Source organism: Trichomonas vaginalis, chromosome III, assembly GCF_026262505.1.
Source record: "Trichomonas vaginalis G3 chromosome III, whole genome shotgun sequence".
In the NCBI taxonomy this organism is placed as follows: domain Eukaryota; phylum Parabasalia; order Trichomonadida; family Trichomonadidae; genus Trichomonas; species Trichomonas vaginalis.
Window position 1 is genome coordinate 10,344,896 of NC_067205.1, and position 25,872 is coordinate 10,370,767.

At 31.0% G+C, this 25,872-nt stretch overlaps 5 protein-coding genes and 5 pseudogenes across 10 annotated transcripts, besides 4 other annotated features; 9 read left to right on the plus strand and 1 right to left on the minus strand.

The window, feature by feature from the left end:
• Positions 1-4,371: part of a mobile genetic element that runs on past the window's edge.
• On the minus strand, positions 1,194-2,045 carry TVAGG3_0676680 (annotated as a pseudogene). Its single transcript has one exon. A coding segment is annotated over exon 1 (852 nt).
• Positions 2,095-2,972, plus strand: TVAGG3_0676690 (annotated as a pseudogene). The gene has a single exon. A coding segment is annotated over exon 1 (878 nt).
• On the plus strand, positions 3,201-3,619 carry TVAGG3_0676700 (annotated as a pseudogene). The gene has a single exon. A coding segment is annotated over exon 1 (419 nt).
• Positions 4,372-7,062: 2,691 nt separating the features above from the next.
• On the plus strand, positions 7,063-8,466 carry TVAGG3_0676710 (Rab-GTPase-TBC domain family; the record flags this gene model as incomplete). Its single annotated transcript, XM_001314868.1, has 1 exon — positions 7,063-8,439. One exon carries the CDS (start codon positions 7,063-7,065, stop codon positions 8,437-8,439), a length of 1,377 nt encoding a protein of 458 aa, XP_001314903.1.
• Positions 8,467-8,836: 370 nt separating this feature from the next.
• Positions 8,837-8,868: a mobile genetic element.
• Positions 8,869-9,890: 1,022 nt separating this feature from the next.
• TVAGG3_0676730 (uncharacterized protein) lies at positions 9,891-12,338 on the plus strand (the record flags this gene model as incomplete). Its single annotated transcript, XM_001314869.1, has 1 exon — positions 9,891-12,338. One exon carries the CDS (start codon positions 9,891-9,893, stop codon positions 12,336-12,338), a length of 2,448 nt encoding a protein of 815 aa, XP_001314904.1.
• A 5,914-nt stretch (positions 12,339-18,252) lies between these two features.
• Positions 18,253-19,553: a mobile genetic element.
• TVAGG3_0676750 lies at positions 18,349-19,473 on the plus strand (annotated as a pseudogene). The gene has a single exon. A coding segment is annotated over exon 1 (1,125 nt).
• Positions 19,554-19,967: 414 nt separating the features above from the next.
• Positions 19,968-25,872: part of a mobile genetic element that runs on past the window's edge.
• Positions 20,568-21,395, plus strand: TVAGG3_0676770 (uncharacterized protein; the record flags this gene model as incomplete). Its single annotated transcript, XM_001314871.1, has 1 exon — positions 20,568-21,395. One exon carries the CDS (start codon positions 20,568-20,570, stop codon positions 21,393-21,395), a length of 828 nt encoding a protein of 275 aa, XP_001314906.1.
• TVAGG3_0676780 (uncharacterized protein) lies at positions 21,579-22,334 on the plus strand (the record flags this gene model as incomplete). Its single annotated transcript, XM_051242593.1, has 1 exon — positions 21,579-22,334. One exon carries the CDS (start codon positions 21,579-21,581, stop codon positions 22,332-22,334), a length of 756 nt encoding a protein of 251 aa, XP_051089180.1.
• On the plus strand, positions 22,368-22,931 carry TVAGG3_0676790 (uncharacterized protein; the record flags this gene model as incomplete). Its single annotated transcript, XM_001314872.1, has 1 exon — positions 22,368-22,931. The coding sequence occupies one exon, from the start codon at positions 22,368-22,370 to the stop codon at positions 22,929-22,931; it is 564 nt and encodes a 187-aa protein (XP_001314907.1).
• Positions 24,268-25,321, plus strand: TVAGG3_0676800 (annotated as a pseudogene). The gene has a single exon. A coding segment is annotated over exon 1 (1,054 nt).

The window sequence follows — 25,872 nt, forward strand, 5'->3', positions numbered from 1 at the left end:
TATGTCAGTCAAGAGAACAGAAAAAGGCGTCAAAGGCGCCGAGCGCAAAGCGCTATATTGTGTTAGTGAAAACTGCACCAAGTCAATAAGATTAGGTTTGCATTATGAAGATGAGTTCGATACTGTTGAAGAAGTTTTGGATAGATATTACAAATTGCTTTAATTTACTAAAACATATTTCAAACAAAGCTTATATTCTGTTGAAAGTTTTGTATACTCGTTCGAATATTTATACTTAAACTCAACTCCTGTAGTTCCTGGTGTTTCAATGATGCGGATGTTACCTATTTTCATGAATGGTGGCGTTTGACCACAGCATTCGATTTCAGGGTCGAGATAGTCAATGACACATTGTTTCCTGTTATTCGTGATATAACATTTTCAAGGTCCTCCTTTGTTAGAATTATTTGGTTCTTGCTTATAAGATTTGTCAAAAGCTTCTTATCGTCTTTGAGTAAAATTGTTTGGTATAACTGAAGAAGGTAATGGTCTACGTTATCTGAAGGATTTGTTTGAACATTTGTGTAAGGGTTGTCGTTGGCTTCTCTTGAAAGAATTTGGTCCAGTGGTGGATACTCTAACTTAACATCTGATGTAGCGTTAGCGTTTGAAGCTGAGTTTAAATTCACGGATTTCAGTTCTGGTTCTTTTTCTTTCAAACACTGAACTATAGTTCTTTATGACAATATTGTTTGTCGTTCGTGAGTCAACATTTGATGTTGGTTCAATTGGAACATTAACGGCACCAGCTAAGATGGATTTGCTTCTCATTTCATATAGAATAAAAACCTTTTATATGTATGAAATGAACAATATACTCGACAAGGGTTTGAATGTAAAGCTAACGAATGAAAATATTGTTGAATTCACTGAGACAGGTGCTGTGTATAAAGATGTAGAACTACTGAACAAAAGAGCTAAGGGAAGAAGCAGGAACATGAACAAAGGGTGGAAGCCTATAAAAATTTATGTCAATGATGGCTCAGGAGGTTCAAACATAAAGTATGCAGAAAGTTATAGAGTTTATGCTCTCAAAGGTGAAAAGCCTTCATTTAAGAACAGCTATTCTAACGCATATCCTCAAAAGCTAACGGATGGGAAGTGGATGATATGAATGACAGCAAAAATATTAACAGAAATGGCGACAGAGATGCATGGAATTTGTTTACCATCAGTCAATTGAAGGTTAAACTTTAAAACAATGTTGGTCGTTCCCATGGAATATTTTTGACTTTAATGGTATTAGTCATGATATGAATCTCAAGGTATGAACGAGGAGAGATGAGAGACTTATATGCTTCCCAAATTTCTTCAAAAGGTAATGTTATACCTGACTGTTTCCAAATGAGTTCAATATCATAACGTGAGAAACCTTGAAAGATAACGAAGTCAGTTATGAGACGTTTTATGTTTAAAGCTAAAAACCTCCATGTTTGCATAAGTATTGCTACAGTTAAGTGGTAATGTCTGACTTTAGTTATGATGTTAGCTAATGGTGAGTCAGGCTTTGACACTAAACCTTTTCCGGCGAAGTCGTCACAAACTAATAAAGTGTTTGAAGGATATTTTTTGAAGGGGTATTTTGAAAGTTTTGATAGAATGTAGTTTGTCAGTCGTTTCATATCGTAAACTCCTGAGTATTGACGTAAGTGGTGTTTGTCAATAATTCTTTCCATCTCTTCTGAAGTCTTTTGCATTCCTGACTGTATAAATCTCAATAGCATAATATTTCCTCTTACGTCGAATGTAACGTTGAAGAAATTCAATGAGTTCACTGTCTGGAACTTTAACGACAGAGGCTTGAACTTTTGACATAAATGTTTTCGCTGTTGAGTCCATAGAGTCTGAAGTTGCTGATATAATGATTTGGTCATAGTAAGAGTCGTTTCCTAAACGCTCTGTTATGAGTATATGACGAATGAGGTTAAATGTCTTACCTGAACCCATCTTTCCACAATAGAAATACACACCATTTGAACAGAATCATAGTCTTTGCTGAAAGGAAGAATGAGAGAAGAGTTAAGTTTGTCTGTAGTTTCATTCATGTCTTCATCTACGTCATGTATTAAATGCTTCATTTTATCTCCATTAAAAATGCAAGTCAGAAATATTCAGAACATAGCACCGAGTCTAACTGACAAGAGTATAAAGATATACTATGAACACGTTATGATGAAACCACCAAAATTCAAGAAAGTCAGTATACTTATGAATATCCAAGACACTGGGTAGAGTATGTAGGAGGTGAGAAAGCTATTGAAATAAGACAAGTTAGAAGTATTCCAGCAGGAAGGACAATATTATTGAAGAACTTTAATGTTTTGAGGTATAATGATGAAACAAAGAAGCAAGATAGTTTTCCTGTTGCTGTGTATGTGAACCTAGACACAGGAGATGACATGAAAGTTTTTAACACAAAGCTTCAAACGGTAGTGAGAGAACAACTGACTGCGGAAGGGCATCCATTACCTTCAGAAGTTACCATAGCATATAATTTTGAAACAAACTCAATAGATTTTAAAGTCATCTCTGCAAAGAAGTCAGGTTTTACATTTAATGAAGCAGATGTATATTCGAATGAAAACTTCAAAGCTATTGCATGGTTAGATAATGACGATTGCTTTAAGAAAATATTTAAATTCAGTGACTCAACGATGTCAATAGATGACCTTCGTGGAATGTTACCATCGACGTTTACAGTAGAAGGTTCAGCAGGATTGCTTACAAGATTGTCAATTGGTGGTATTTGGTCTCGTGAGAACATTGTTATAAAATCCAGTATAAGTGAATTTGCTGAAGAATCTATATTATGTCTTTCAAACTACATGTATTCGCCACCGAAGCATTATAGTATAACAAACTTTGTCAGTAAGTTTAACATAAGACTTGTCGAACCTTCTTCAATGAAAGATGTTGTGCTACCTAAAGATGGAAAGGATGGACTCATTATTGAGATGATTTTAATAGCATATTAAATGAGCTTGTTCTTGAAGGTCATTCATGATGAAATAACTGTTGTAGAAGATGTTAGCAATTGTTCAGACATTTTGAAGCGAATAGATGAGATAAGAAAGAAGTTAGATAGACCGCAAAGCGGTGAGGGCGAAGCCCGTGAGAATGTTTATGTTTCATTGACTTTCTCCAGTAACGAGAACTTTTATGAGATAATATTGAAGAGAGATGATTTTAATATGGTGTAAATGGTAGCTTGGGCAGCTTTAGGCGCAATGGGAACAAAAGCATTAGCATTTGGAGCAAAAGCACTTGGGGCTTATGACGCAGTAAATAAAATGAGTGGAGGAAGAGTTTCGAAGACATTAGATGCAAATAAAGGAAGATTGGAGGCTGGGTTGCAAAGAAGTTAAGATTAAATAAAATAGGGCTCATAAATAAAGCATCCAATTTGGTTGCGACTGAGTCAGAAAATGCTTTAGGAAAGGACGATGAGTTTGCAAAACATGCAAAAGACTTTAATGACCAGATGAAAGGTGAAACAATGCATTTAAATAGAGTCGATGGAACTCTTCCTCCACCAGTAGTTCTTCCGTATGGTCCCTATGGAATGTATGGAAACCCTTACGAAAGACCATTTGACCCATTGACTGGTGGAAGTAACTGATATCATTACGGACGAAGAAGAAAGACAGTCAAGTTGGAGACAGACGTGAAGAAAGCAACTAAAAAGAAACCAAGGAAGAGAGTTATAAAGCAATGAATTCAAGGGTGAAAAAAGAGGTGAAAAAAGAGGTGATATCTCACCACTTCACCTAAATTTATTTTTGTGCTATGTTTTCATACGTGTGAGGGTGGTGATATCATTAATTTTTAAGTTTATTTTTATAATGAAAATTTTTATTTGGATGTAAATGACAGAACAAAAGCAACTCATACAAATCGAAAAATATAACAAACATACATTTAAACATTTATTCTTCCTTCCTGAGCATAACATGTTCTTTCAAATACATCCGAGACCAGTTGACTTTTCATTGACTGTGTATAAAGATAGAAATAGTTATATCATTAAACCATATGATGACGAAGGTAAGTTATGTAAATTGTACGTTAAGAAGTTAGAGAAAGTTTATGGCTTCAAGTATGACTACAATAGGGTTAACACTGATGATGAAGATATTGAGGAAAATTTATGAGAACATTAGTGAAGTCGTTAGTGAGAACGATAGTGAGAACGTTTATTTTTACATTAGTGAGTTCGTTAGTGAAGTGGTTGGCGGCTTTGTAAATATTTAAGGTTAAGTTGGTGTTTGTGTTTGTGTTGTAAAATATACGTTAACGGTTTTGTAAATATTTAAGGTTATATTGGGTAAGGTGGAACGCAGTGCCACAGTACCCAAGATAACCATACTAACTTATGTAGAGCCAGCGAGTTTCCGGGATTGATGGAACCCTGATCTTGTATCTCGCTCTCATATCGTGATTCTTAAAGATAATGATAATCTGGTGAACTCTATTCATCAGTTCATTCAACAATGGACATTGCTTACGTGCGTGGACAATAGCATTGTTCAAGACGTGGTTAAGGCAACGAATGTACACGGTTTGTAAGCCAGGGAAAAGGGCTCCTTCTAGCCTCCAGTGGCAGAGTCCTTTAACCTGGGCTGGCAAACCATCTCCGACTACTCCAGCTACGTGGTTTTTATTAACCTTAAGAGAATCAAACCACGTATGGTAGTCCTCGTATGTCCAATTAGTCGAAATTGTTGTGTCGAAGAATTGGTGGCGATCTGTTTTGCCTGGATTGCACACACAAGAGAATAGACCATGACGGCTGCTGTGTGTTCCGCAGTCCAGGGAAATTGAGAAGATGCGGAATTCCTCGCAGAACTTTAGGCCCCGAGAGGAGTCTGTTTTGCCTAAAGTAATCAATGCCTCTCTGACACCGCGCCGTGTGAACTCAATGTCTGGGATTGTAAAGTTGATGCCCTGTTCGCGATTGACTTTATTTTTAAGCCATTTGGCGAAGCTCTCTAGGAAGCTTTTAAATGCTGGCTTCATTGTGGCATAAAGGCTTATATCTAGGCTCGCAATAAGCCTGGCAATGATCTCTTCTAACGAAGGATCATTACCAGAGCCAACTGCTTGCTGAGTATTCTCAACTTGGTGCTCAGCAGGAACGTAGTTGGGCATTGGGAGTAAAAATTTGCACTTATGATCTTTAAAATCATTTTTCCTGCTTTTTTTAATGCATCGCACGAACTGCCCTTGAACTAATGTTTCACTACATTCGGCACAGTATGTAAAGAGCCTTCCTTTGTCTGATTGATTAGGCTCATTCTCATAATAGCCGATCGTAGTGAAACATTTTTTCCACACTTTGTTTCCAATGTTTCAGGAGTTGGTGGATATTTCGTCTTCTTAAATGGAATCCACTCATCATATACATGAGGATCCCATGCAGTCATAATAAAAATAAAGCTTTTTGAATATATTCAATTTTTAAATGATATTTTCACGGGTTAAATATAAAATAAAGAATAAGATGTAAATTATTAAAATATTTAATTTTAAATTTTGAACCCGTGATAAATATTTTTTTGCATTGTTATTAATAATGAAAAATAAAGCTTATTTCAATGAAAATTGTTCTGCAAATTTATTTCACTTTTGACCTCACTTTTTCCGTAATTCAATTTTTTACTTTTAATATTTTAGATCTTCATAATATCATTTGAAAAATTAACCATATAAAAAAATCAAGTTATCAATTCACTTTTTCCGTAATTCAAAAATCAAAAATATAAATAATATATCTTTTTATCAAATATTATTATTATATTCTATGAAAAATGAGGTCCGGAAATTTTGCGGATTCCCGTAACTCAATTTTACGGAAAAAGTGCAGTAAACTATTCAAAATACGGAAAAATTGGTGTAAACTAATGATTTTACGGTAAAATCACGGAAAGTCCCGGAAGAATATATGTGCCTATATGAAATTATACAAAAATGAATCAAACGCATTTTAAAAGATTGTTCTTGTATTATAAATGCTATTCGCAGATTTATTAGTTGAAGAAAATTACCAAATTTTTGCCGATTTACAAAAAATGATTTACAAAGCATATTTTTATAAGGCTTAAAAAATCTTTAAAATGTGACCGGTGACGGAAATCCATGGTAACCAACCGCGGTTCCCGTTTGGAATGCCATAAAAATTAATGAATAATATAAGCAGATTTTTAGTTTACAAAACAAATATGAGCAATGCAATTTCAAACTTTTGCTGGCAATTTCGATATTGCTCAAGTTTGTAGTATTTGTGATACCTATAACATCGGCTTAATCAAAATTCTTTGGAAATTCTGGAATTTGAAGAATGTTATAATGCAGCATGACTCTCTAAATTATAATCGTTACGTAAAAATGTGGTTATTATTACATTATTGCTGGAGTTTAATAGAAACGATTGATCGAATCAGAAAAAAAATCTCAAGAGAATGAGTTTTCTGACCTCGTGTATAAATTACCTTCTCAAAGATATGATAAAAATTGTTTCCAAGGAGATATAGTTCAATAGAAATAAATCATTAATATTTAATCAATTATCGACTTCACTCCTATCTAGTCCATTATCTTAATTCCCTTGTAAGCAACTAGTTTCCACCCTGATCAAAGTAAATCGAAATAATTGAACACCGAGTAGATCCTTTGGGTAAATCTATTTTTTGATCAAATTTTCTAATTAAATACAGTTATTGATTCTAATTAGTCAATATTTTCTAAAAATAAAATGCATACATTTCTTAAATTTTCATATCCTTTCATATGGACATGATTATGATATATTGTATTTGAATTTCCAAAATTATTTTCTCAAAATTCTTGAAATAAAGCATTTTACTTGATTAATATCTTTCCATTACATTTTATTACACCATTAAGACCATATTCAGGCTCCAATAACGAAACGAAATCCGAGTTTGTTCTTTCTTTAGAATTTGTATTGATCCACAAATCCGTATTAACACTCTAAAATCTCTTTAAATTCAGATTCTTCATGATTCTATATTTTGACTGGCAGAAAAGATTTTTTTTTTCGAAATGACTGAAGCACTCTTGTGCGTCCTACACTCAGCGCGTGATGAGGACGGACAAGATGGATGCTTATCAGTTTACTACAAAAATGGAAGTCCATTTCTTTCATTCTGCAAATATTCACTTCAAAATAGTACAATTCAAACACTTCCTTTCACATCAATTACGAATATTGTAACGAAAATCGACGAGTCATCAAAAATAAATATCGTAACTAATGGACAACCAGTTCCAACGATTTATTTTCTAAAATCAATTCATGATGTTTACACATTTTTCCAAATTCTAGTTGCAAATGGTATCATTATGGCATCGCCAGATGATTCAGAAGTGTGGATTCCTGCTCAGGGCTCCAGACCATCAGATCCTGTTGATTGGATCCTTCAGCATTCATATTTAGTCAATCCAGCGCAATTTCATTACAATTCTAAGCCTCCTTATAATCTTTCCGTTATCGGAACAAGCTTTACTTTATCTTCTCATCGCGAAATTTTAAAATCATTGATTCAAACAGGAAAAGATTCAGACGACTACAAACTATTCAATTCAGAAATCGATAAAAACATATTTATTTCGCTTGCAACACCAAAGAAAATCGAAGAATACTTAAATGTCAGAGGCCAATGGGAATGCCGCATTGCACATCAGTTTAAAGGTCGTTCCAAGCTTAATTCTGACCTTGACAAGCTTTCCAAAGACTTAATACGTATTTCTTCCGAAACAAAAGTATTAAAATTGATTTACAACGTTTTATCAACATTAATGATATTCGCACCTGATCTAGGTTACGCACAAGGCATGACAGACATATGCATGATCCTTATTAACCTAATTTTCGGATCAGATATTGAATGTGACGATAAATCACAATCAATTGTCTTTTGGTCTATGCACATGATTATGTTTGAATACGGTCAATCCAAATGGTACATCAATACTGAGAATTCCACACTTTATTTGACAGATGACATAAATTTTGTTTTGAGTGCCATTTATCCTGCCGTTGCCACTTACGTTAGCTTCAACAACTACGAGGTATTCAAGCACATCACACCATGCATGTTTACAATGATGGCAAGGACATTAGGAGAAGATTTGTTGGAAAAAATTTTTCCTATATTGATAAAATACAAATCTGTCAACAAAATCTATACTTGTATACTCATTACCATCTTCATTTTGGAGTTTCCTAACATGATTAAGCGAAGTGTTCCCGATATCATCCAAATTTCGAACTTGGCATGCGAAAAATACGAAATCAAGGACATGGAAGAGTTTCTAAGCATTGCTTCTTCTATATTCAACAGAGTTCCTGAAGATGAACTCGATCAGGAACCAATGTACTTCAAATTCGAACTCTTCAAGCCATTAGAGTTCAAATAACTTAGATTATTTTTTTTTGTTTAGTATTTGTATAATAAATATTATTCTTTCTTTTATAAATCAATTTTTTTTATAAAAGTGAATTTACCTCTTTCTGACATTCTATCAAATTATTATTGTCTTCTGGCAGTTTTAGACGACAATGCGAAATTTCGAATAATAGAATTTTTGGCCAGGTAAAGAGCTACTTTTAAAACGACAATGATATTTTTGTCACTTTTTCCATACGACAATAAAGCATCCTCTTTTTTTGACAAATATTCTTTAATTCCCAATTTTCTCAGGTAAAAAATCAATACATTTGGTTGTGAAAAAGTTATCATGAGTCATTCTAGAGTGCCTAGTATGATTGTTATACTTTTTTGCTATACTAATAAAGAAATATTGATTTTGTAATAGCATGTTAGAAAGTGGTAAGTGCACCTTTAAAGGTAAATTCACAAAATTTTGACTTTATTTCAAATTATTGATAATTAACCTTAAACAGCAGAATTGAATATGACGTCATATGGGCGTAACAGTAACCTTAAAAAGGTAACAATCAAATATCTTAAACTAGTTGCATCGGCTATGTATCCAAAGAATTCTTATTTCTATAATTGCCAATTTTTTTAGGAAAAATAACTGATCCGACAACATTAAATATCCGATTTCACACAAAAAATGTAATCCAAATTCAGTCTATCTACATATATTATGAGCTTCTTGACATGATAGAATTAATTTAAAATTAAAATGTGTAAGATTTTACTACATTAATCAGTATCAATAGCAATATTGTTGAAGTTGAAGTTTCAAGTTTTTGGGATCTATTGGAAGGGAGAAATTTGAAAGTCTCGCAATAATATATATAAATAAAATGAGAACATACTTGTGATGCTTTGGTATTGCAATCTAAACATTTTTCATTATTTCTTATTTAAATTTATATCTGCTTAAAACAAAACAAATCAAATTGAATAAAGGGCAATGAAGTAAAAATGCAACAGGTTATGCTGTAATTTTCAAAGAAAACTAACAGCAAGCAAGTTATGTAGAAGTAATTTAAACACGACTTGTTTTTATTTTTTTGCTTACCAATTTAATGAAAAGCTTGATTGTAATAATATAATAGTCAAATCAAAAAGGTTGATATAAATCAAATATTGGGACACCATTATATGACACAGTGATCTTGGTTTATTACTCTATATATTATTATTTTCCTATCAAAATCAAGATTGTGCTAATCAGGAAAAATTCTTTTTAAAGAGGTCACATCAAATTTTTGTCACATTCGATGATGTAAATATTTTCTTTTTGCATTGTGAATTATCACCTATTTCGATCAGATCTGGTCTTAGTATTCTAACAAGCAAATTATACTTAGTAAGTATTACAGAAAGAATTTGTTCACAACAGGGAGTATAACATTTATTAATTAATACTACAATTCCATTTAATTTTGCGAAATGAATGAAAGATATAGTAATGATAATTTAATATTATCATCATCAGAAAATAGTGTAAATGTAGATCTAAAAGAGAGTTGTGAAACAATATATGGACTTTATGCAGGTGATGGTTGCAAAGATTATGCATTCAAAGGAAGTCGGAACACTCTATTATCTATCAATTTCCCTATTGGATCTCGTCTTTCAAACATCAATGACTGTGCTTTTAATCAATGTTCAAAACTATCATCTATTGATTTCAGCAACTGTGAGTTTTTAACTATAATTGGGTCATATGCATTTGGAGGATGCATATCATTATCTAATATAATTCTTCCAACTCATTTGAAATCAAATTCCACTTGTTGTTTTGAATATACATCAATTACATCTATTTCAATACCGAATGATGTGACATCGTTAGGATCAGCATGTTTTCAAGCTTGTTCAAAATTAAAAAACGTTATAATCGATGTTGAATCCAATTTGAAAGAAATTGGTGTCAATGCTTTTAATGGAGCACTGATTGAAACATTTTTTATCCCAAAATCAACAACTAAGGTTAATGAATATGCTTTTGTTCATTCTAAATCGCTGAAAGAGTTTAGAATTGATCCATCGAATCCAAGTTATAGTGTTTCAGATGGAGTTTTATTCAACAAAGATCAAACATACCTAGTAAAATTTCCTGCAAATAAAAGTAAGACATATTCTATTCCTGAAAAAGTTACATCTGTAGGTTCATGTTCATTTGCAAATTCTATTATAGAATCAATTCAATTTTCTATTAATTTTAGATCATTTGGTGATTGGGCATTTGGCGGTTCAAATCTCAAATCAGTTATAATTCCAGATTCTGTTACTTCACTCGGATCAGGTGTTTTTCAAACTTGCACACATTTGAATTCTGTTGTAATTGTAAAAGGAATCTATTCAATTCCTACACAAACTTTTCAAAATACAAACATTTCATCAATAACAATTCCATCGGGTATAACTAAAATTGATAGTTATGCATTTTATGGTTGTAATAATCTTAAAGAGGTTGTTTTACCATCTAGCTTAAAAAATCTTGGCGGTTCTTGCTTCCCAATCACCACAAATTTGACATTCTCTGAAGGACCTGATTTTACTATTGATAATCAGATGATTGTTTACAATAAAGCAAAGACAACAGTTGTGATGTGTTTGAATGAGAGTGAGAGTTATATTATTCCATCTACAGTTCAGATCATTAATAATGATGTATTCCGATCAAATAAAATATTGAGAAAAATTGGATTTGAATCCGAAAGCCAACTGACTGATATTTATGAAGGAGCATTTGCTGAATGCGAGAAACTCTCAAGTATCAATATTCCTCTTTCAGTTTCTAAATTTGGCAAGAATTCATTCTCAGGATGCAAGTTACTACAATATATCTTCTTTGGAAATAATCTAAGTTCAATATCAGATAATTGTTTCAAAAATTGCAACTCTTTAACAACAATTACTTTTAATGATATTGATGGAAATGCTATCATTGGTCAATATGCATTCATTGGCTGTAATTCACTCACATCTGTCACACTACGAAATGGAATTTCGAGTCTTGATATGTTCTGTTTCAGTGGATGTACAAGTTTGAATCGAATAAGCATTCCATCGACAGTTGTTTTCATCGGAACAAACGCTTTTCAGAACACAAACATCGAAACTATCACATTTTCATCAGATAGTCATATGCATGTTCTTAGCCAGTACGTTTTCAGTGGATGCAATACACTTCGTAATATCGAAAACATTCCGAGTGGTATTGAGTCAATCGAATCTGGTTGCTTTGAGTTCACTAGTCTTGAAACATTCACAGTCCCAGTTTCTACTATCAGTATCTCAGACTATGCATTCCGAGGCTACTCATCTCTTCGTGTCTTCACAATTCCGTCTGGCTGTCTTCTGAGTAATATCGGTAACTTCATCTTCACAGGGTGCACATCTCTAAGTGCTATCGAGTGTGTTAACAGTGAACATTTCGTTATTGACAACGGTGCACTTTTCAACAAAAATCGAAGTAATCTTATCTACTTCCCTCCTGCATCTTCGATTAAGTTCTTCTGCTTCTCACAGAATGTCAAGAGTGTTTCATCGAGTGCATTCTTCGGATGCAAGCATCTTGAAGGCATCATGATCCCAGACAACTCTATCGAAACTATTGGTTTCTCAGCATTCTCCGAATGCACATCTCTCAAGTATATAAACATCCCTCTTTGTGTGAAGACAATCGAACAAAACGCATTCGCAGGATGTATCAACCTTCAGTGTGGTGTGAATATCCAGAACCAGACTCGTTCGTTTATTGATAATATTGTTTCTTCAAGTGGTCTTAGCATCACTTCTTTGAAATCTTGTTCTATAATTACATGCAAACAGATTCACTATCAAAATTCTGTTTCAAAATCATATCTATATGTTTTTGTTCTGATGTAAAAGTTGTAATTCTATAAATTGAGATGACAATAATTGAAAATTTATCAATGAATAAATACAGTAGTTTAATTTGATTTTTTTTATTCTTTTATATTAATATTTGGCAGAAAAACAACCAATGTCAAATAACTATTATTTTAAAATAGTTCTAGGTTTTCATTTAAAGGCTAAATTAGTCAAAAATGAGCTGATTTTTTTTGTATATATGCAAATAATGAAGTACATTAATAAGGTATTTGAGTTTTAATAATGTCAACTCCAAATTTTTTTTCAAATGAGCAAAATAAGGAAAATTCAATATTTGACAAATTAATCCAAATTTATTATTATATTTGACATGTATATAAAATTAATAATTATTTCATGCCAATGAGGCAAACCATTATTGAGTTTTTTATTATATTATTATTTTTAAAAAATAAAAATTAAAATTGTGATAGTAATCGATGAGTTTAATATCAATCAATATCAGGTTGGCTTTAAATTTGGAAAAATACAACCTTTCAAATGAATAATATATTTGTTTTATTATGAGCAATAAAGATTGAAAATAATAGATATCATTATGCAAATAACCAATAGGCAGGAGATGTACATATGCAATATTCTAAATTTCCTGTCTAACTTTTTTTATTTTTGAGAAGTATTTCAATTCTTTTTTGAGATGTCATTCAATTCAAATATCTTAAGACATAAAATGAAATTATATTAATTGATGTGTTCTTATATTCCACAGCTTTCTATATTTAATTCATATTTCATCAATTGTCGTATTGAATTATTATATGTTAATATTATTCGTGATTGTTATTTTCTGAATTCAAATATTTTGGATATCACAGGAGATATTGAAAATGTTTTAACAGACAAATCAACATCTGTGATTAACTGTTCATTTACTCAAGAAATACCATATCCAGATGTTGAACCGATTCTTTGTCAATCAATTCCATTAGAGAAGAATTACACAAATCATGAACAAAACTCATCAATAAGATACAGTTTCATAGATGAAAAAATATAAATTACTCATTGTAATTTTATCAATGTTAGTGTTTATCATGACGAAGGTGCTGCAATCACTGTTCTACGACCTGCATATAAATACTTTGTTTTGAATCCTTTCATCAAGATCGATAACGTTTTCTTTTGGAAATGTCAATCAGAATTGAAGACAGGAGCTATTTGGATTGATTATTCAAGTTCTCATATTGAAATGAATCATATTTGTGGTATCGAAATTGTTAGAATGATGTATCAATTTTGTTATATAGATACGAGAACTTATATTTCATTTAACAGCAGCATAGTATATTCTGATATTAAATCTGCAAATGGTTTGTCTTATGATATTTATGATATAAATGGATATCTTAACAGATTAGAAACCTATGAAATAACATCAATAATAAATGGAATTAATACTTCCAAATACTTTACCATGGGTTGTGTTTTCAATCTTTACAATTCAACAATTAAGTTCTGTCAAGAAGATGCAATTTTACAGTTTTCTTTATTGCATATAAATTTGTTGATGTCAATTACTATAATTATATCAACTCCAGTTATGTTGAACAATCAATTTTTGGAGATTATAATGATTTTAATGTAAATGTTACATTTAGTCATTGTGTGTTTATTGATTCACCTTTAATAGAGTTTTACAAGTATTATATTGGTAATATTTCATTCGTTGATTGCAATAGTACAAAATTGATCAATCTCAAATCATATCTTTTGCCTGCATGCAGAACTCCTGATTTTACCTCTAAGAATTTCAAAATGATCATATACTATTCAGTTTCTGCAGCCTTATTTGCTTTAATTGTTGCAATTGTTGGAATAGCCTATTATTGGAGCAGAAAAAAAATACAAAATTGGAGAAAAGATTAGAACTTGACAGACAACTTGATGTAGATTATGGCTAATTTAAAACTTTTTTATTAATGTAAAACAATTTTTTAATATATTATTTTCTTTTTCCACAGGATATAATAGCAAGCATACACTGATTAAGATTGCTTTTACAGTACATTTCGGTTAATGATACTTTATATTGCTTCAAAAATAGAATATTTGAATCAATAGATATTTCAATCATAATACAAAAAAAATGGAATCACTTTGAATCTTTTGAGAATTTTGAAACAATAGTTCAGTATTTTGAAATAGTTCCTTATTTCGTTTTGGAATATCTTTAGTAATGAAAGTTAAATGAACTGCTTGTAATATAATTTTGACCTTGAATTAATTTTGATTTATATGATACTCAAGTTTTTGGAGATTTAAATGGAAAAATATACAATATAAATTAATTCAAATAAGTTCATGCTATTAGTATAAAAATAAATATAAATTGTAACCGAAAATGGTCAAAACTAACTTTTTATACTCTTGTCAGGTTGAAATGTCCGAAATCGTTATATACATATCTTATAATAATTAATAAAATACATTGGTAGAAATACAAAACATTTGTGGTATTTTATCTTTGACTACACTTTCGTCATTAATATATTAGTAATTTAGCAATAAACTTTATTTATTTCAATTAGGTACGATAGAATATACAAATTATGAATCAGATAATTTGAACCTTATCTGTTTTGACATATTATATTTGATAGATATCAATTTTTATACTCAATAATGTTGTATGAAAAATCTCATCAAATTGAGAGCAGGAAATTTTTGAGAAGAATATTTTAATTTGAAAGGCATTGAATTTGGATAATTTATATTCTCAAATCAAAAATTTGATGCCACTTGAGAGTTTCTTAATGAAAAGAATTATGGCTTATGACTATTCTCGATTAGAAGATGTGTATCCGAACTGTTCCAGACTCACCGATGGCTTTCATATTTTATTGCCAGGTGAAGAAGGATGCAGGACCAGTTCATTTTTTATTGCAGCTAACAATACAAATTTTAATATTACTGTCAAATATATTAGAAAAAGTGAAGAAATTCTTGACACTATTACTCGCAATAAACCTTTTGCAGTTTCAGTGAATGAGAGTTCTGATTCAAAAGTGTATTCAAAAATCAAATGCTTAGAAACCACTTTTGGCTGCAAATTTCATATCGCTTATGCTGAATCATCAGTATTTGCCAAGAGACATTACATTATTAGGGAAACTGGAATTGAGAGCTTTGAAGAACATAAAGTATATAAATTTTTTTCAACCAAATCATCTGGATCGCAGAGTCTTGAGGCAAATGTGAAATTAGAATACAAAAACAAACAGATAAAACTATATACTCATCTGTTTGGCTATAAAAACATCGATAAATCATTCAAGAAAATTACAAATATATCAACACATCCAAATATATCATTAAGGATATTACCAGATAGTAGAAAACTCTCAAATACTACGGGTTTTGAGGCATTTAATGTCATTGAAAATATTGGTGAATTTGATTATAGAAGAATTAATTTGTCAGAATATGATAATGGAAGTACATATTCAAGAACAATATAAGGTAACACAACACTTATTTTCGAGAAAATTGGTGAACAAAGTGAAGACGAAGAGAAAAGTCTTTTTGGAGATGATTTCGAATATATTTTGTATAGTGAAAATACAATCAAAACGAAAGAAGAAGTCGAAAAGGATACAGTAATATATAATCCAACACCAAACATTACTAGTAATAAAGCACCATCACCAACACGAGGATCGAACGATTTGGGAGATTCTTCTAAATTGAAGAATTATCAAATTGCACTAATTGCAATTGGTTTAATTGTTATAATGGCGATCATTGTTATCTCAACAATCTTCCTAATTCAGAAATGTAAAACCATATCCAAATCATCTAAATCAGGCTCTGGTGAAGGTGACGATATTTAGATAAACTATTTTTTTTTAATTTAAATTAAATTCAATACTATTCTAAAAAGAATAGCTAATCACGATATTCGATGTTTAACTTCACCTTTTATTAGGGTTTATCAAAAATATAAGTAGTAGGATAGGAAGGGGTGTGTGACTTTTTTTGTTACATCTATATATAGACGATGCATTAAAATATATTTATTTATAAATCATTAAAAAATTAACATTAATTTTAAAATAATTTATTTTTTATCTTTTATAAAAGAAGCTATATATAGATGATGTCAGATATTCCGCGATTAATTAAACATTGTTTAAATCCTGAATGGAATCAATGGAGTCATAATCAAAGACCTCATAAACGAGTAAAAGATTCACTACCATAATGAAATAAAAAATAAAAAAATAAACTTTAAAAAGAATTTGATGAGTTCAACATAGAACTTTAAGAAACTAATGATTATTTGAATTTATGAAATCAATTATTTGATTTATTCTTTCTTCAATCTCTTCTATTCTTTTTGTTAAATCATCAATTTTCATTAATGAGGTGATTCTTGATTGAGGAATAGATTTCAAACTAATCACCCCTTTTATTTTTGAAATTTTGAATCCATCAACTTTAAACATTTTATTCAATTTACATGTTGTCAATTCTTCAAATAATTTTTTATTGTTAGCATAATAGTCATTAAATTCTTCAACAGATGAAAAAATTTTTATTTCAGTAATTGGTTTAACAATGTTTATTTTTTGTTGAACATTTTCACTTTCATTTATTTCTTCCTTCTCTGTTTCATTTATTTTAAAAATCGGTTTCATTTATCATTAAATAAAAATTAGAATATAAGTGATGAAATATATTTTTTAATTAATATTAAATCAGAAATGGCGGCAGGATTCTTTAAAAATTATGGAAGGAATTAAGAAAGCTGCGGGTTGGGTTTATAAAAGATTATTAAACCCGTTGCAAACTTTTTGGCACCAGTAGCGAAACGGCAGGAACTATCATAGATGGAGTATTAGGTACTAAAGCAGGTAATCCGGCGATGGAGAGCAGCAGGTAACGCAATTGGTGGAATTGCTGAAGGAATACTTAATAAAATAGGAGTAGATAGTGGAAAAATAAATAAATATTATTTTTATCTTAGTATCGGTTGAAGTCTTTGATAAACTTTTTCTCCTTTATTTAAATTCTCTTATTGGGCAGCTTTTGGTGTTATTGATTCAGCAACGTCACTAATTGCTTCTTTTTCTTAAATATCCAATTTGCTCCTTTCTTCATTGTTTCCCAAACTTTATGCGCTCCTCTTTTACTTTATCCCACAGTTTTTAAATATACCTGCCCATAGTTGATTATTTCATTAAAATTAAAAATTCATTTTCATCTTTTAATTTTGATTTTTTATTTAATAATAAATGACGACAAACTATTTGGTGCCAAACACTAAACCGATTAATGGAAATGTGTTTCATTCATTCGAAAAGATAAATGAAATATTCGCAAAGAATGACGGTAGAAGATATTATAGAGAACTTGAAAGTTCATGCTATGACTCTGATGCTCCATATTTTGATGATAAACAAACTCATTTAAGAATTACAAATCCAGCTCATGATGTGAATCAATTAGGTGACACATATATTAAACGCAAAGTTAAAGCAACTCTAGTTTCAAATAAAGCTTTCACATGCGATGCCGCTTTTAAATGCATGCGTTTATTCGTTGGTTACAAATCATCAAATCAAAGCTTTAAACAATTAGAAGTAGAAACCGAAAGAGGTGATGCCGGTTATCTTCAGATGGATTGCGCCCGTGAATCTTTCGCATTTGCAACATATAAACCAAAATCAGAAAGGAAAGTTAAAAAATTTGTTCATTCGTTATATAATAATGTTCAAAAATATGATAACTCAGTATGTGGTAAATATATTGACCCTTCAGAAGTTTTCAAGAACGCAAATGAAGAAGTTGATATCACTTTTGATATGATTATTCCGGTAAATGATTTGTTAGCATTTCAGGCGTTCGATGATTATCCTAAATCATTTGGTGAAATCATTCTTAAATATAGGGTGTCCAAAGGTGCGTTTAGCACAGCGCTCTATATGAGACTATTAAAGGAGATATATGCTGATTATAAATATATAATAAAAAATATGAATATATGTATATGATGAGTATGTTGTATTTTGGCGCCATGCCGGTATATAAAATGAATTTTGAGACAAGAGGCGGTTTCGCGGGAAATTTTGGCGGGATTTTTTTTCATTTTTTTAATGAATCATAAAGAAAACATCCTCGCTCTTGCAAAAAAATGCAAAGACTGTAAAAAATCTACGAGACATTGGTAAAATGCTTCGGTATGGATGCTCCTAGCTATTCCACTGTAACGTATCATGTTAGGATGTATCACTCATGAACAAAAAGGCGCCCATCATAAAAATTGACAAAAAATCGCCGGATCAAAGAAAAATCAAAGCAATTCTTCAAGCGCTAGATGAAGACCCAAGAGCATCACTCAGAAGGATAGAGGAGATGACAAAGATACCACGTACAACAGTCAGTTATTATCTGCACAATTATTTGAACTACAAACTAGCGTATACACGTTGGGTTCCGCACAACCTTAATTCAGTTCAAAAAAAATCTAGAGTCCAATCTTCGAAAGAGCTCCTCTCTATATTGGGTGCATATCAATCCAAGAAGTTTCGCTTTTTAGTAACAGGGGACGAGTCTTGGTTTCAATATGCAACAGAAGCCAAATCATGTGGATCCGAAGGATGAAAATCCGCAAACATTCCCGAAGAAAAAAATTGACACACCAATGATTATGTTGTCGGTTTTTTTTGGGCGTGAATGGCATCATCGCAATTGATATTCTTCAAAAACCTAATACGATGAATGCTCAGTATCTAATTGACAATGTTCTTACTCAATTATCAATTCTGATGAGTTTGAGAAATCCAAACAACAAAAACAAAAGTTTGCAATTCATTTTGATAATTCAAGAGTTCACAAAAGTCATAAGGTAATGAATTACTTGTTGGAAAACAATGTCAAAGTTGTTCCAAACCCAATTTATTCACCTGATATTGCACCCTCTGACTTTTATTTATTCGGCACGCTAAAAAAGAGAGCTGAAGGACGCGAATTCGCGAGTCCAGATGATCTTGAAAATTTTGTAAGAGAGCAATTTGAGCAATTTTCTCATGATGATTTAAAGCGTGTCTTTCAAGCCTGGATCGATCGCTGCGAACGCGTGATTGAATCCAATGGTGATTATATTTAAATAAACTTTATATATATGTAACTTGTTTATTTCTATTCGCAGTATTCAGGTTTGTGCTAAACACACCTTTGGACACCCTATATTATGTTTTCAGGGATACTTTAGTATTTTGTCAGGTTGACCCGTTAAGAGTTGCTGATTTACAAAATTACGTTTATGAAAAGATAACTGATGAAAATTATGAAAAGATTATGAATCATGTTTATAAATATGATCGCAAATTCCAACAAATCGGACTTTCTACCAAATTAATTACAGGCTTAGCCGCTACATCTGCTGACGCAACAGTTGATAACGTTATTATTTCATGCACAAAGATGGAAGTTTTAGAGGATAAATGCATTACACCAGGATACGGTTTAATTGAAGAATCAGTTAAAGCAATACCACGTTTATTCAGTAAGGAAGATCCATTCATGATTCCAGCTCAACATATTGACGTTCGTTCACTAAATGGAGGATGCATCACTCCTGAAGGTATTAGCTCAGATTTCTCATACGCTCTTCATAATGTTACAGATGTTGTGTTAACATTTCCGAAGAATGCAATGCAAAGAACGGTTTTAGAAAATCCAATGCTTCGAGGTCTTCAGGTCACTATAGATTCCAGAAACTTCCCCGATCAAGCGATGACAACAGTGGGTGATATATTCTTTACACGTATGCTTCAAGCTTCTGATTTAGATGGAGTGAATGAATGCACAGAAGAATACGAGGACTCATTAACTAGACCACTGAATGATGATAATGGCACGCCATTAGCTAGAACATGGAAAGACCAAACTTCATTCTTATGCACTATTCCAGTTCAACGTGATGGAGCGGGTATATTCTTTGATGGATTAGAAACTTTCAACTCACAAGTTACAGTACAAGTGAAAGCTTATCCAATCATTCAGGGTGAAAATGACACTTACTGTTCAAAGGTGACAAATCCTCCTCAGGTTTGGTTTACTAGGACTACATATTGGACATGGACACCGGATGAAGGTTTGAAATATCATCCAACAGGTACACCACCACAGTATAGAAGTTCATATGATGAAATATTGATGAATAGAAATGTTTAAAATTATAAATTTATTTTTGATTAAATGGATTTAAATTCATCCACCCCTTATGAAGAATTAGCAGGAGTATATAATACATACGTAGATGATATGATTAATGAAGCATTGAGTGATAATAGAAATGCTCTATCTAAGGAAAAATTAATGAAAATTCCATATTCTGAATGTTACTTAAATTCAATCACTGCAGCAATTGGTAAACAAAATAAAGGTAAAACATTAACGATATTAAAACAAATTATCATTATTGCTAACACTTCCCCCCATTCACATGTGTTAATTTATATCAACCGTTCAGGTTCACCTTCAGATGATACATTTGAATCTTTAAAGCATTTAATCAAAATTCCAATTATTTATTTATCACAAGAAGAAGCAGAAGATTATTTAAAAAACTTTTTAATGTATAAAGAATTATATAATACAATCAAGAAGCAAGGATTAGAGGATAAAATTATTGATAAACAACGGGATGAATTATTTGAAACACTTTCTATTTCAAATTTTGATAGAGAATTTTTGCATTCACTCATTTTTCTAGATGATGCAGTGAAATCAAAACTAATAACAAATGAGAAATCATATTTTAATCAGTTATTAACTCAATGTCGACACATTCAGTGTTCATTCTTCATGGCTGTTCAATACTTCAAAGCATTAAGCACAAACATTAAATCAAATCTATCAACACTTTTCATTTTCAGTGGGTTTAGTCGTCAACAGTTGAACGTTATGCTTTATCAAGTGAATTTACCAATGAGCATTAATGAACTTTACACACAATATCAGCAATTAGGTGAACATGGAAAAATAATAGTTGATTTAAATAAAGGAAGTGTTAAATTTGATTAACTTTTTATGATTAATTTTTATTTTTTATTTATAATTAAACATGACAGAAATAGCAAATCTTCTACAGGTTCCATTAAAACAAGGAACAAACAAAAAGGGTACATATAATAGAACTATGAAAGTTCCTGATGGAATGAAAGAATTAGTTCATATTGTTGCTGGTCTTCAAAAGATGTTAAACAAATGAGAAACGTTTTAACATTACCAGAAGCTCAAGCATATGCCAAACGTCATGGTCCAAATTGGGAAGCACACGAAGCAGACATTACAGGTCCAAATGGAAAACCTGATGGTATAAATGAAGTTTTCGTTACTGATGGTCAAGGTAATATTAAAGTCATAAATGGTTATAAATTAACTATATCTGATTATCCTAAACGTAAAGTATATAATGAACGTTATCCTATGCAATTTGATGAAAATGGAAAAGCTGTTAAACAATACATTGGAGAAGGTGAAAATGGTCCAATTAATTCATACCGTCATAATCCATATTCTTATTTCAATGAAGAATTAAATGCTATTGAAGAGGGACCGGATGGATTACCACGATATTCAAACCAGTTTGATGGTCAATATGCAAATATTAGACCCAAAATTTCAGCTAAGAAATTCTTTAAAGTTGCTTTATTCGATCCAGTTTTCGCAAATGTTAAAGATGAACTTAAACAGCAATTCCAACCAATTATAGTAGTAAGAATTGCATCGGGTGCTTTATCTCAAGCATTCAAAGATTTAATTAAGAAACCATTATATCAGCAACGAGGTTTAACTTATGATTTAGTTAAGGAATCAGATAAAAGAAAATTTGAGAAATCAGATGATTATAAGAATGCAATTAATGAATATATTCGGTCTATTAATTTCGATGAAAATGCTAAAAATCAACTTCATGAACAAATACAGGGAATAATAGATTCAAAAGTTCCAGCAAAATAAAAGTTTAAATATATTTTTTTTATTCGATTATAAATGAGAAGACGTTTCACTAGTCAAAAGAACACTAACGCAAAAGCAGAGATTACGGTTGGTTATAACGTAAATGATGATAAATCACGAATTATTCAAAATGTTAAAGTTAATGTTAGCCCTGAATTAACAAGGTCAGCAACTCAACCAAATTTATTAACTCGTGACTTACCGAAGAATGAGGAGAATGAAGAAAACCATGAGAATGGAGACCCAATCATTTTATCTGAACCTGGTAAAGAACCCGTTGAAATTCACACTTATCCAACATACTCCCCACCTCTTTCATCAAACATCGAGAACCCATATAAAATAGACATTAATTCAGAATTAATGAAAATTTACCGTGATATAATAATTAATAATTATGATTCAATAATAAATTTAATTGATCAATCCGGTTTAATTATTTTACCTTATGAATCATTAATTCACATTATCGCCATTCTTTGTGATGTTCAAGATTCAGACGTTAAGATTCAATTTTTCATAGATGATGAGGTTTCATGCTGCGGAACAGTTGCAAAAATAAATCCTATAAAGGATATTAGCACAATTAAGATATAAAAGAACGGAACAACAACTGAACTTCATTTAACATATAATGATATTTATAATAAAATAGTTGATGAATATAAAATATCACTTGAAAAATTCTTTGTTAAGGCTATTTAATATTCAAGCATTAACATTATTGAATAATAATCCTTTGAATCATAATCAATAATAATTGACCTTTCACCAGTTTCTATCGTTTGTTTATTTCTTTTTGTTCCCACTATCCGGATCGGTCATTGTAATTGTTTTTGTTATAGTATCAGCTTTATTTTTAACTTCAATCTTTTTTCCATCGGGATATTTAAACCAAAATTCCAAAAATTCGATATTGTCAATCTGTTCATATTTTAATCTATCAATTACATTTTTAATACCATCTGAAAATCTTATGAAATGGTCATTATATGGGTTTGATTGAACTAAATTTGAATGAAGTGAAATATAACCTGTTGATGAATATGACATTGACTCATATTTTCTGAAAACACTAAAATTTATAACATGAATGAATTTCTTATTCGTTGAATTTATGAATTCTTGAGGTAATCTTATTCTAGTTTTATTTATCACCGGAAAATAACGCTTTACCATATTTTTAATCATAATAAAAATGTCAATTATCAATATTATTTCGAATAATAACTGTGAATTAAATTTAACAGTTAGCGGAATTTATAATGTTACTCTCGTTTCTGTGAATGGTAAATTTAATCCCATTCTTTTAGACCCTTCAGATTATATATCATTTATTAAAGATGACCTTGAAAAAACGTATGATATGTATATAAATAATGTGATAACGAAATGGGATATTAACATGATTTTAAGTTATTTAAATGAATCATTTATCGTATGGTATGAAGAAAATTTTAAATCAAAACCCGATAAACTTTTTGAACTTGATGAAATAAATAACCTTATTAAATTCCCGCTGAAAATTAAATTTTGTACTCCTCATCTTCGTTCATTGTTGGGGATATTAAATTTTGAAAAAGATGTTGGGGATGTTTTGTATTCTGACACTGGTTCCAATTTCATTTTAATCAAATGTGATAAAGTTAATACCCCAATGAGATTTTCACATCAAACATTAGACCCTAACTCTTACCCATCAATACAAAACATTTTATCCATCAACTTAAACACATTTTCTTTATCATATCCGTTTCAATTATCCCGGAATTCATTTATTCTTCATTCAAAAGATTTATCAAATATTAAATTTAGAATAACTGACCTATTTGATTGTGATTTAGAATTCATGAATGAAATATTATGGCAATTTCAAATAGAAAAAATAGCTGATGAGATAACAGATTAAATATTTATTTTTAAATCGTAATAAATGATTAAACAACAGCAACTTAAGGAACAAAACACCCAGGTCCTTCAGACCATTACATACGCCATATATGCATATAATTCAAAGACGGCAGAACAAACGCAAAGGTTGAAATATGGAGATTTGGAGATAGTATTGAAAAATGAACATTTCGAATTCGTTTGCAAAGGTGGTGCAGTGATATCAAATATAAAAGAAATTTTATTTATGAATTCAAAAATTAAAGGAATAACGGATGATATAACATCAATTCCACCAGAAGAACAGAGATATTACGCATTAAATGCATTTCCTAAAGTTTTGAAGATTGGAAGATTTAATTTAAATGAGGAATTCATAGAAGGTTTCCTAAATGACATAATGAAGAAGGTGGATAAGGAATACGTGGATAGTGAATTAAATAAGAAGGCAATTTTGGTTTATGTTGATGAAAAAGATAATGAAATTAAAGAAAAGGTTGAATGGTATCATGAATGGACATCGGAGACTTTTAAAGTTAAAGCCGATACAGAATGGGTTTCAGGATGTTTAGATCTTAAAGCAGATAAAACTTATGTTGATGAAAATTATGCAAAGAAGTCGGAAGTAAATGATGTGATTACAAGCATGAAAAATGAAATTCTTCAAACATTATATCCTGTTGGTTCTATTTATACATCAATGAACTCAACAAATCCAGAAACAGTTTTAGGTTTTGGTATGTGGAAGCAGATTGTAGATAAATTCTTATACTGTGCTAGATATTCAAAGCAAACAGGAGGTTCGAAGAAAATTAAAGAAGCAAACCTTCCACCACACACTCATACAGGAACTACAAACACAACAGGAAATCATTCATTCAATAACAAAAAGAGGTTATATAAATCTTGCAGCGGGTTCGGATAGATGGGGAATGAATAGATATGATATCACAACTGACCCAGTAGATTCAAGCACAGGTATTTTCTGTGGAACCGCAGGAAATCATTCACACACTTTCACAACAAATCCAACAGGCTCGGGTAAAGATTACATGCCACCATTTGTGACTGTATTCGCATGGTACCGCGTTCATTGAATGTGCTTGAGACTTGACCCAAAGGGTTTAGGCTTACCGAATGAACTAAATATATTTTATGTCTGTAATTAATTAGGTAATGAAGTAATTAATTATTTTTGAAGAACTGATGAGGTCACCAGGTCACCGGGTCACCAGGTTATTTAACTTCTCTGAAAAAATGAGACAACATGACATTTTGACAACAACACAGGAAATAAATGTTTACGTTAATGTTTACGTTAATGGTTTCAGGTCATTCAATAATTAATTATTTTTGAAGAACTGATGAGGTCACCAGGTCACCGGGTCACCAGGTTAATGAAATTCTCTGAAAAAATGAGACAACATGACATTTTGACAACAACACAGGAAATTTGATGCAGTCCAAAAATAAAGTTAGTTTTAAAATTATTTTTATTTTTTTATTTTGTATGTAAGAACAGAAATGTCAGTCGAAGCAAAATCATTTACGAACAAATCTAATGGCGAAACATTCACAAAAGGCACTTATAACGGTATTGAAGTCTTACGTAGAGACAAGGATGGTTACATTAATGCAACAAATATGT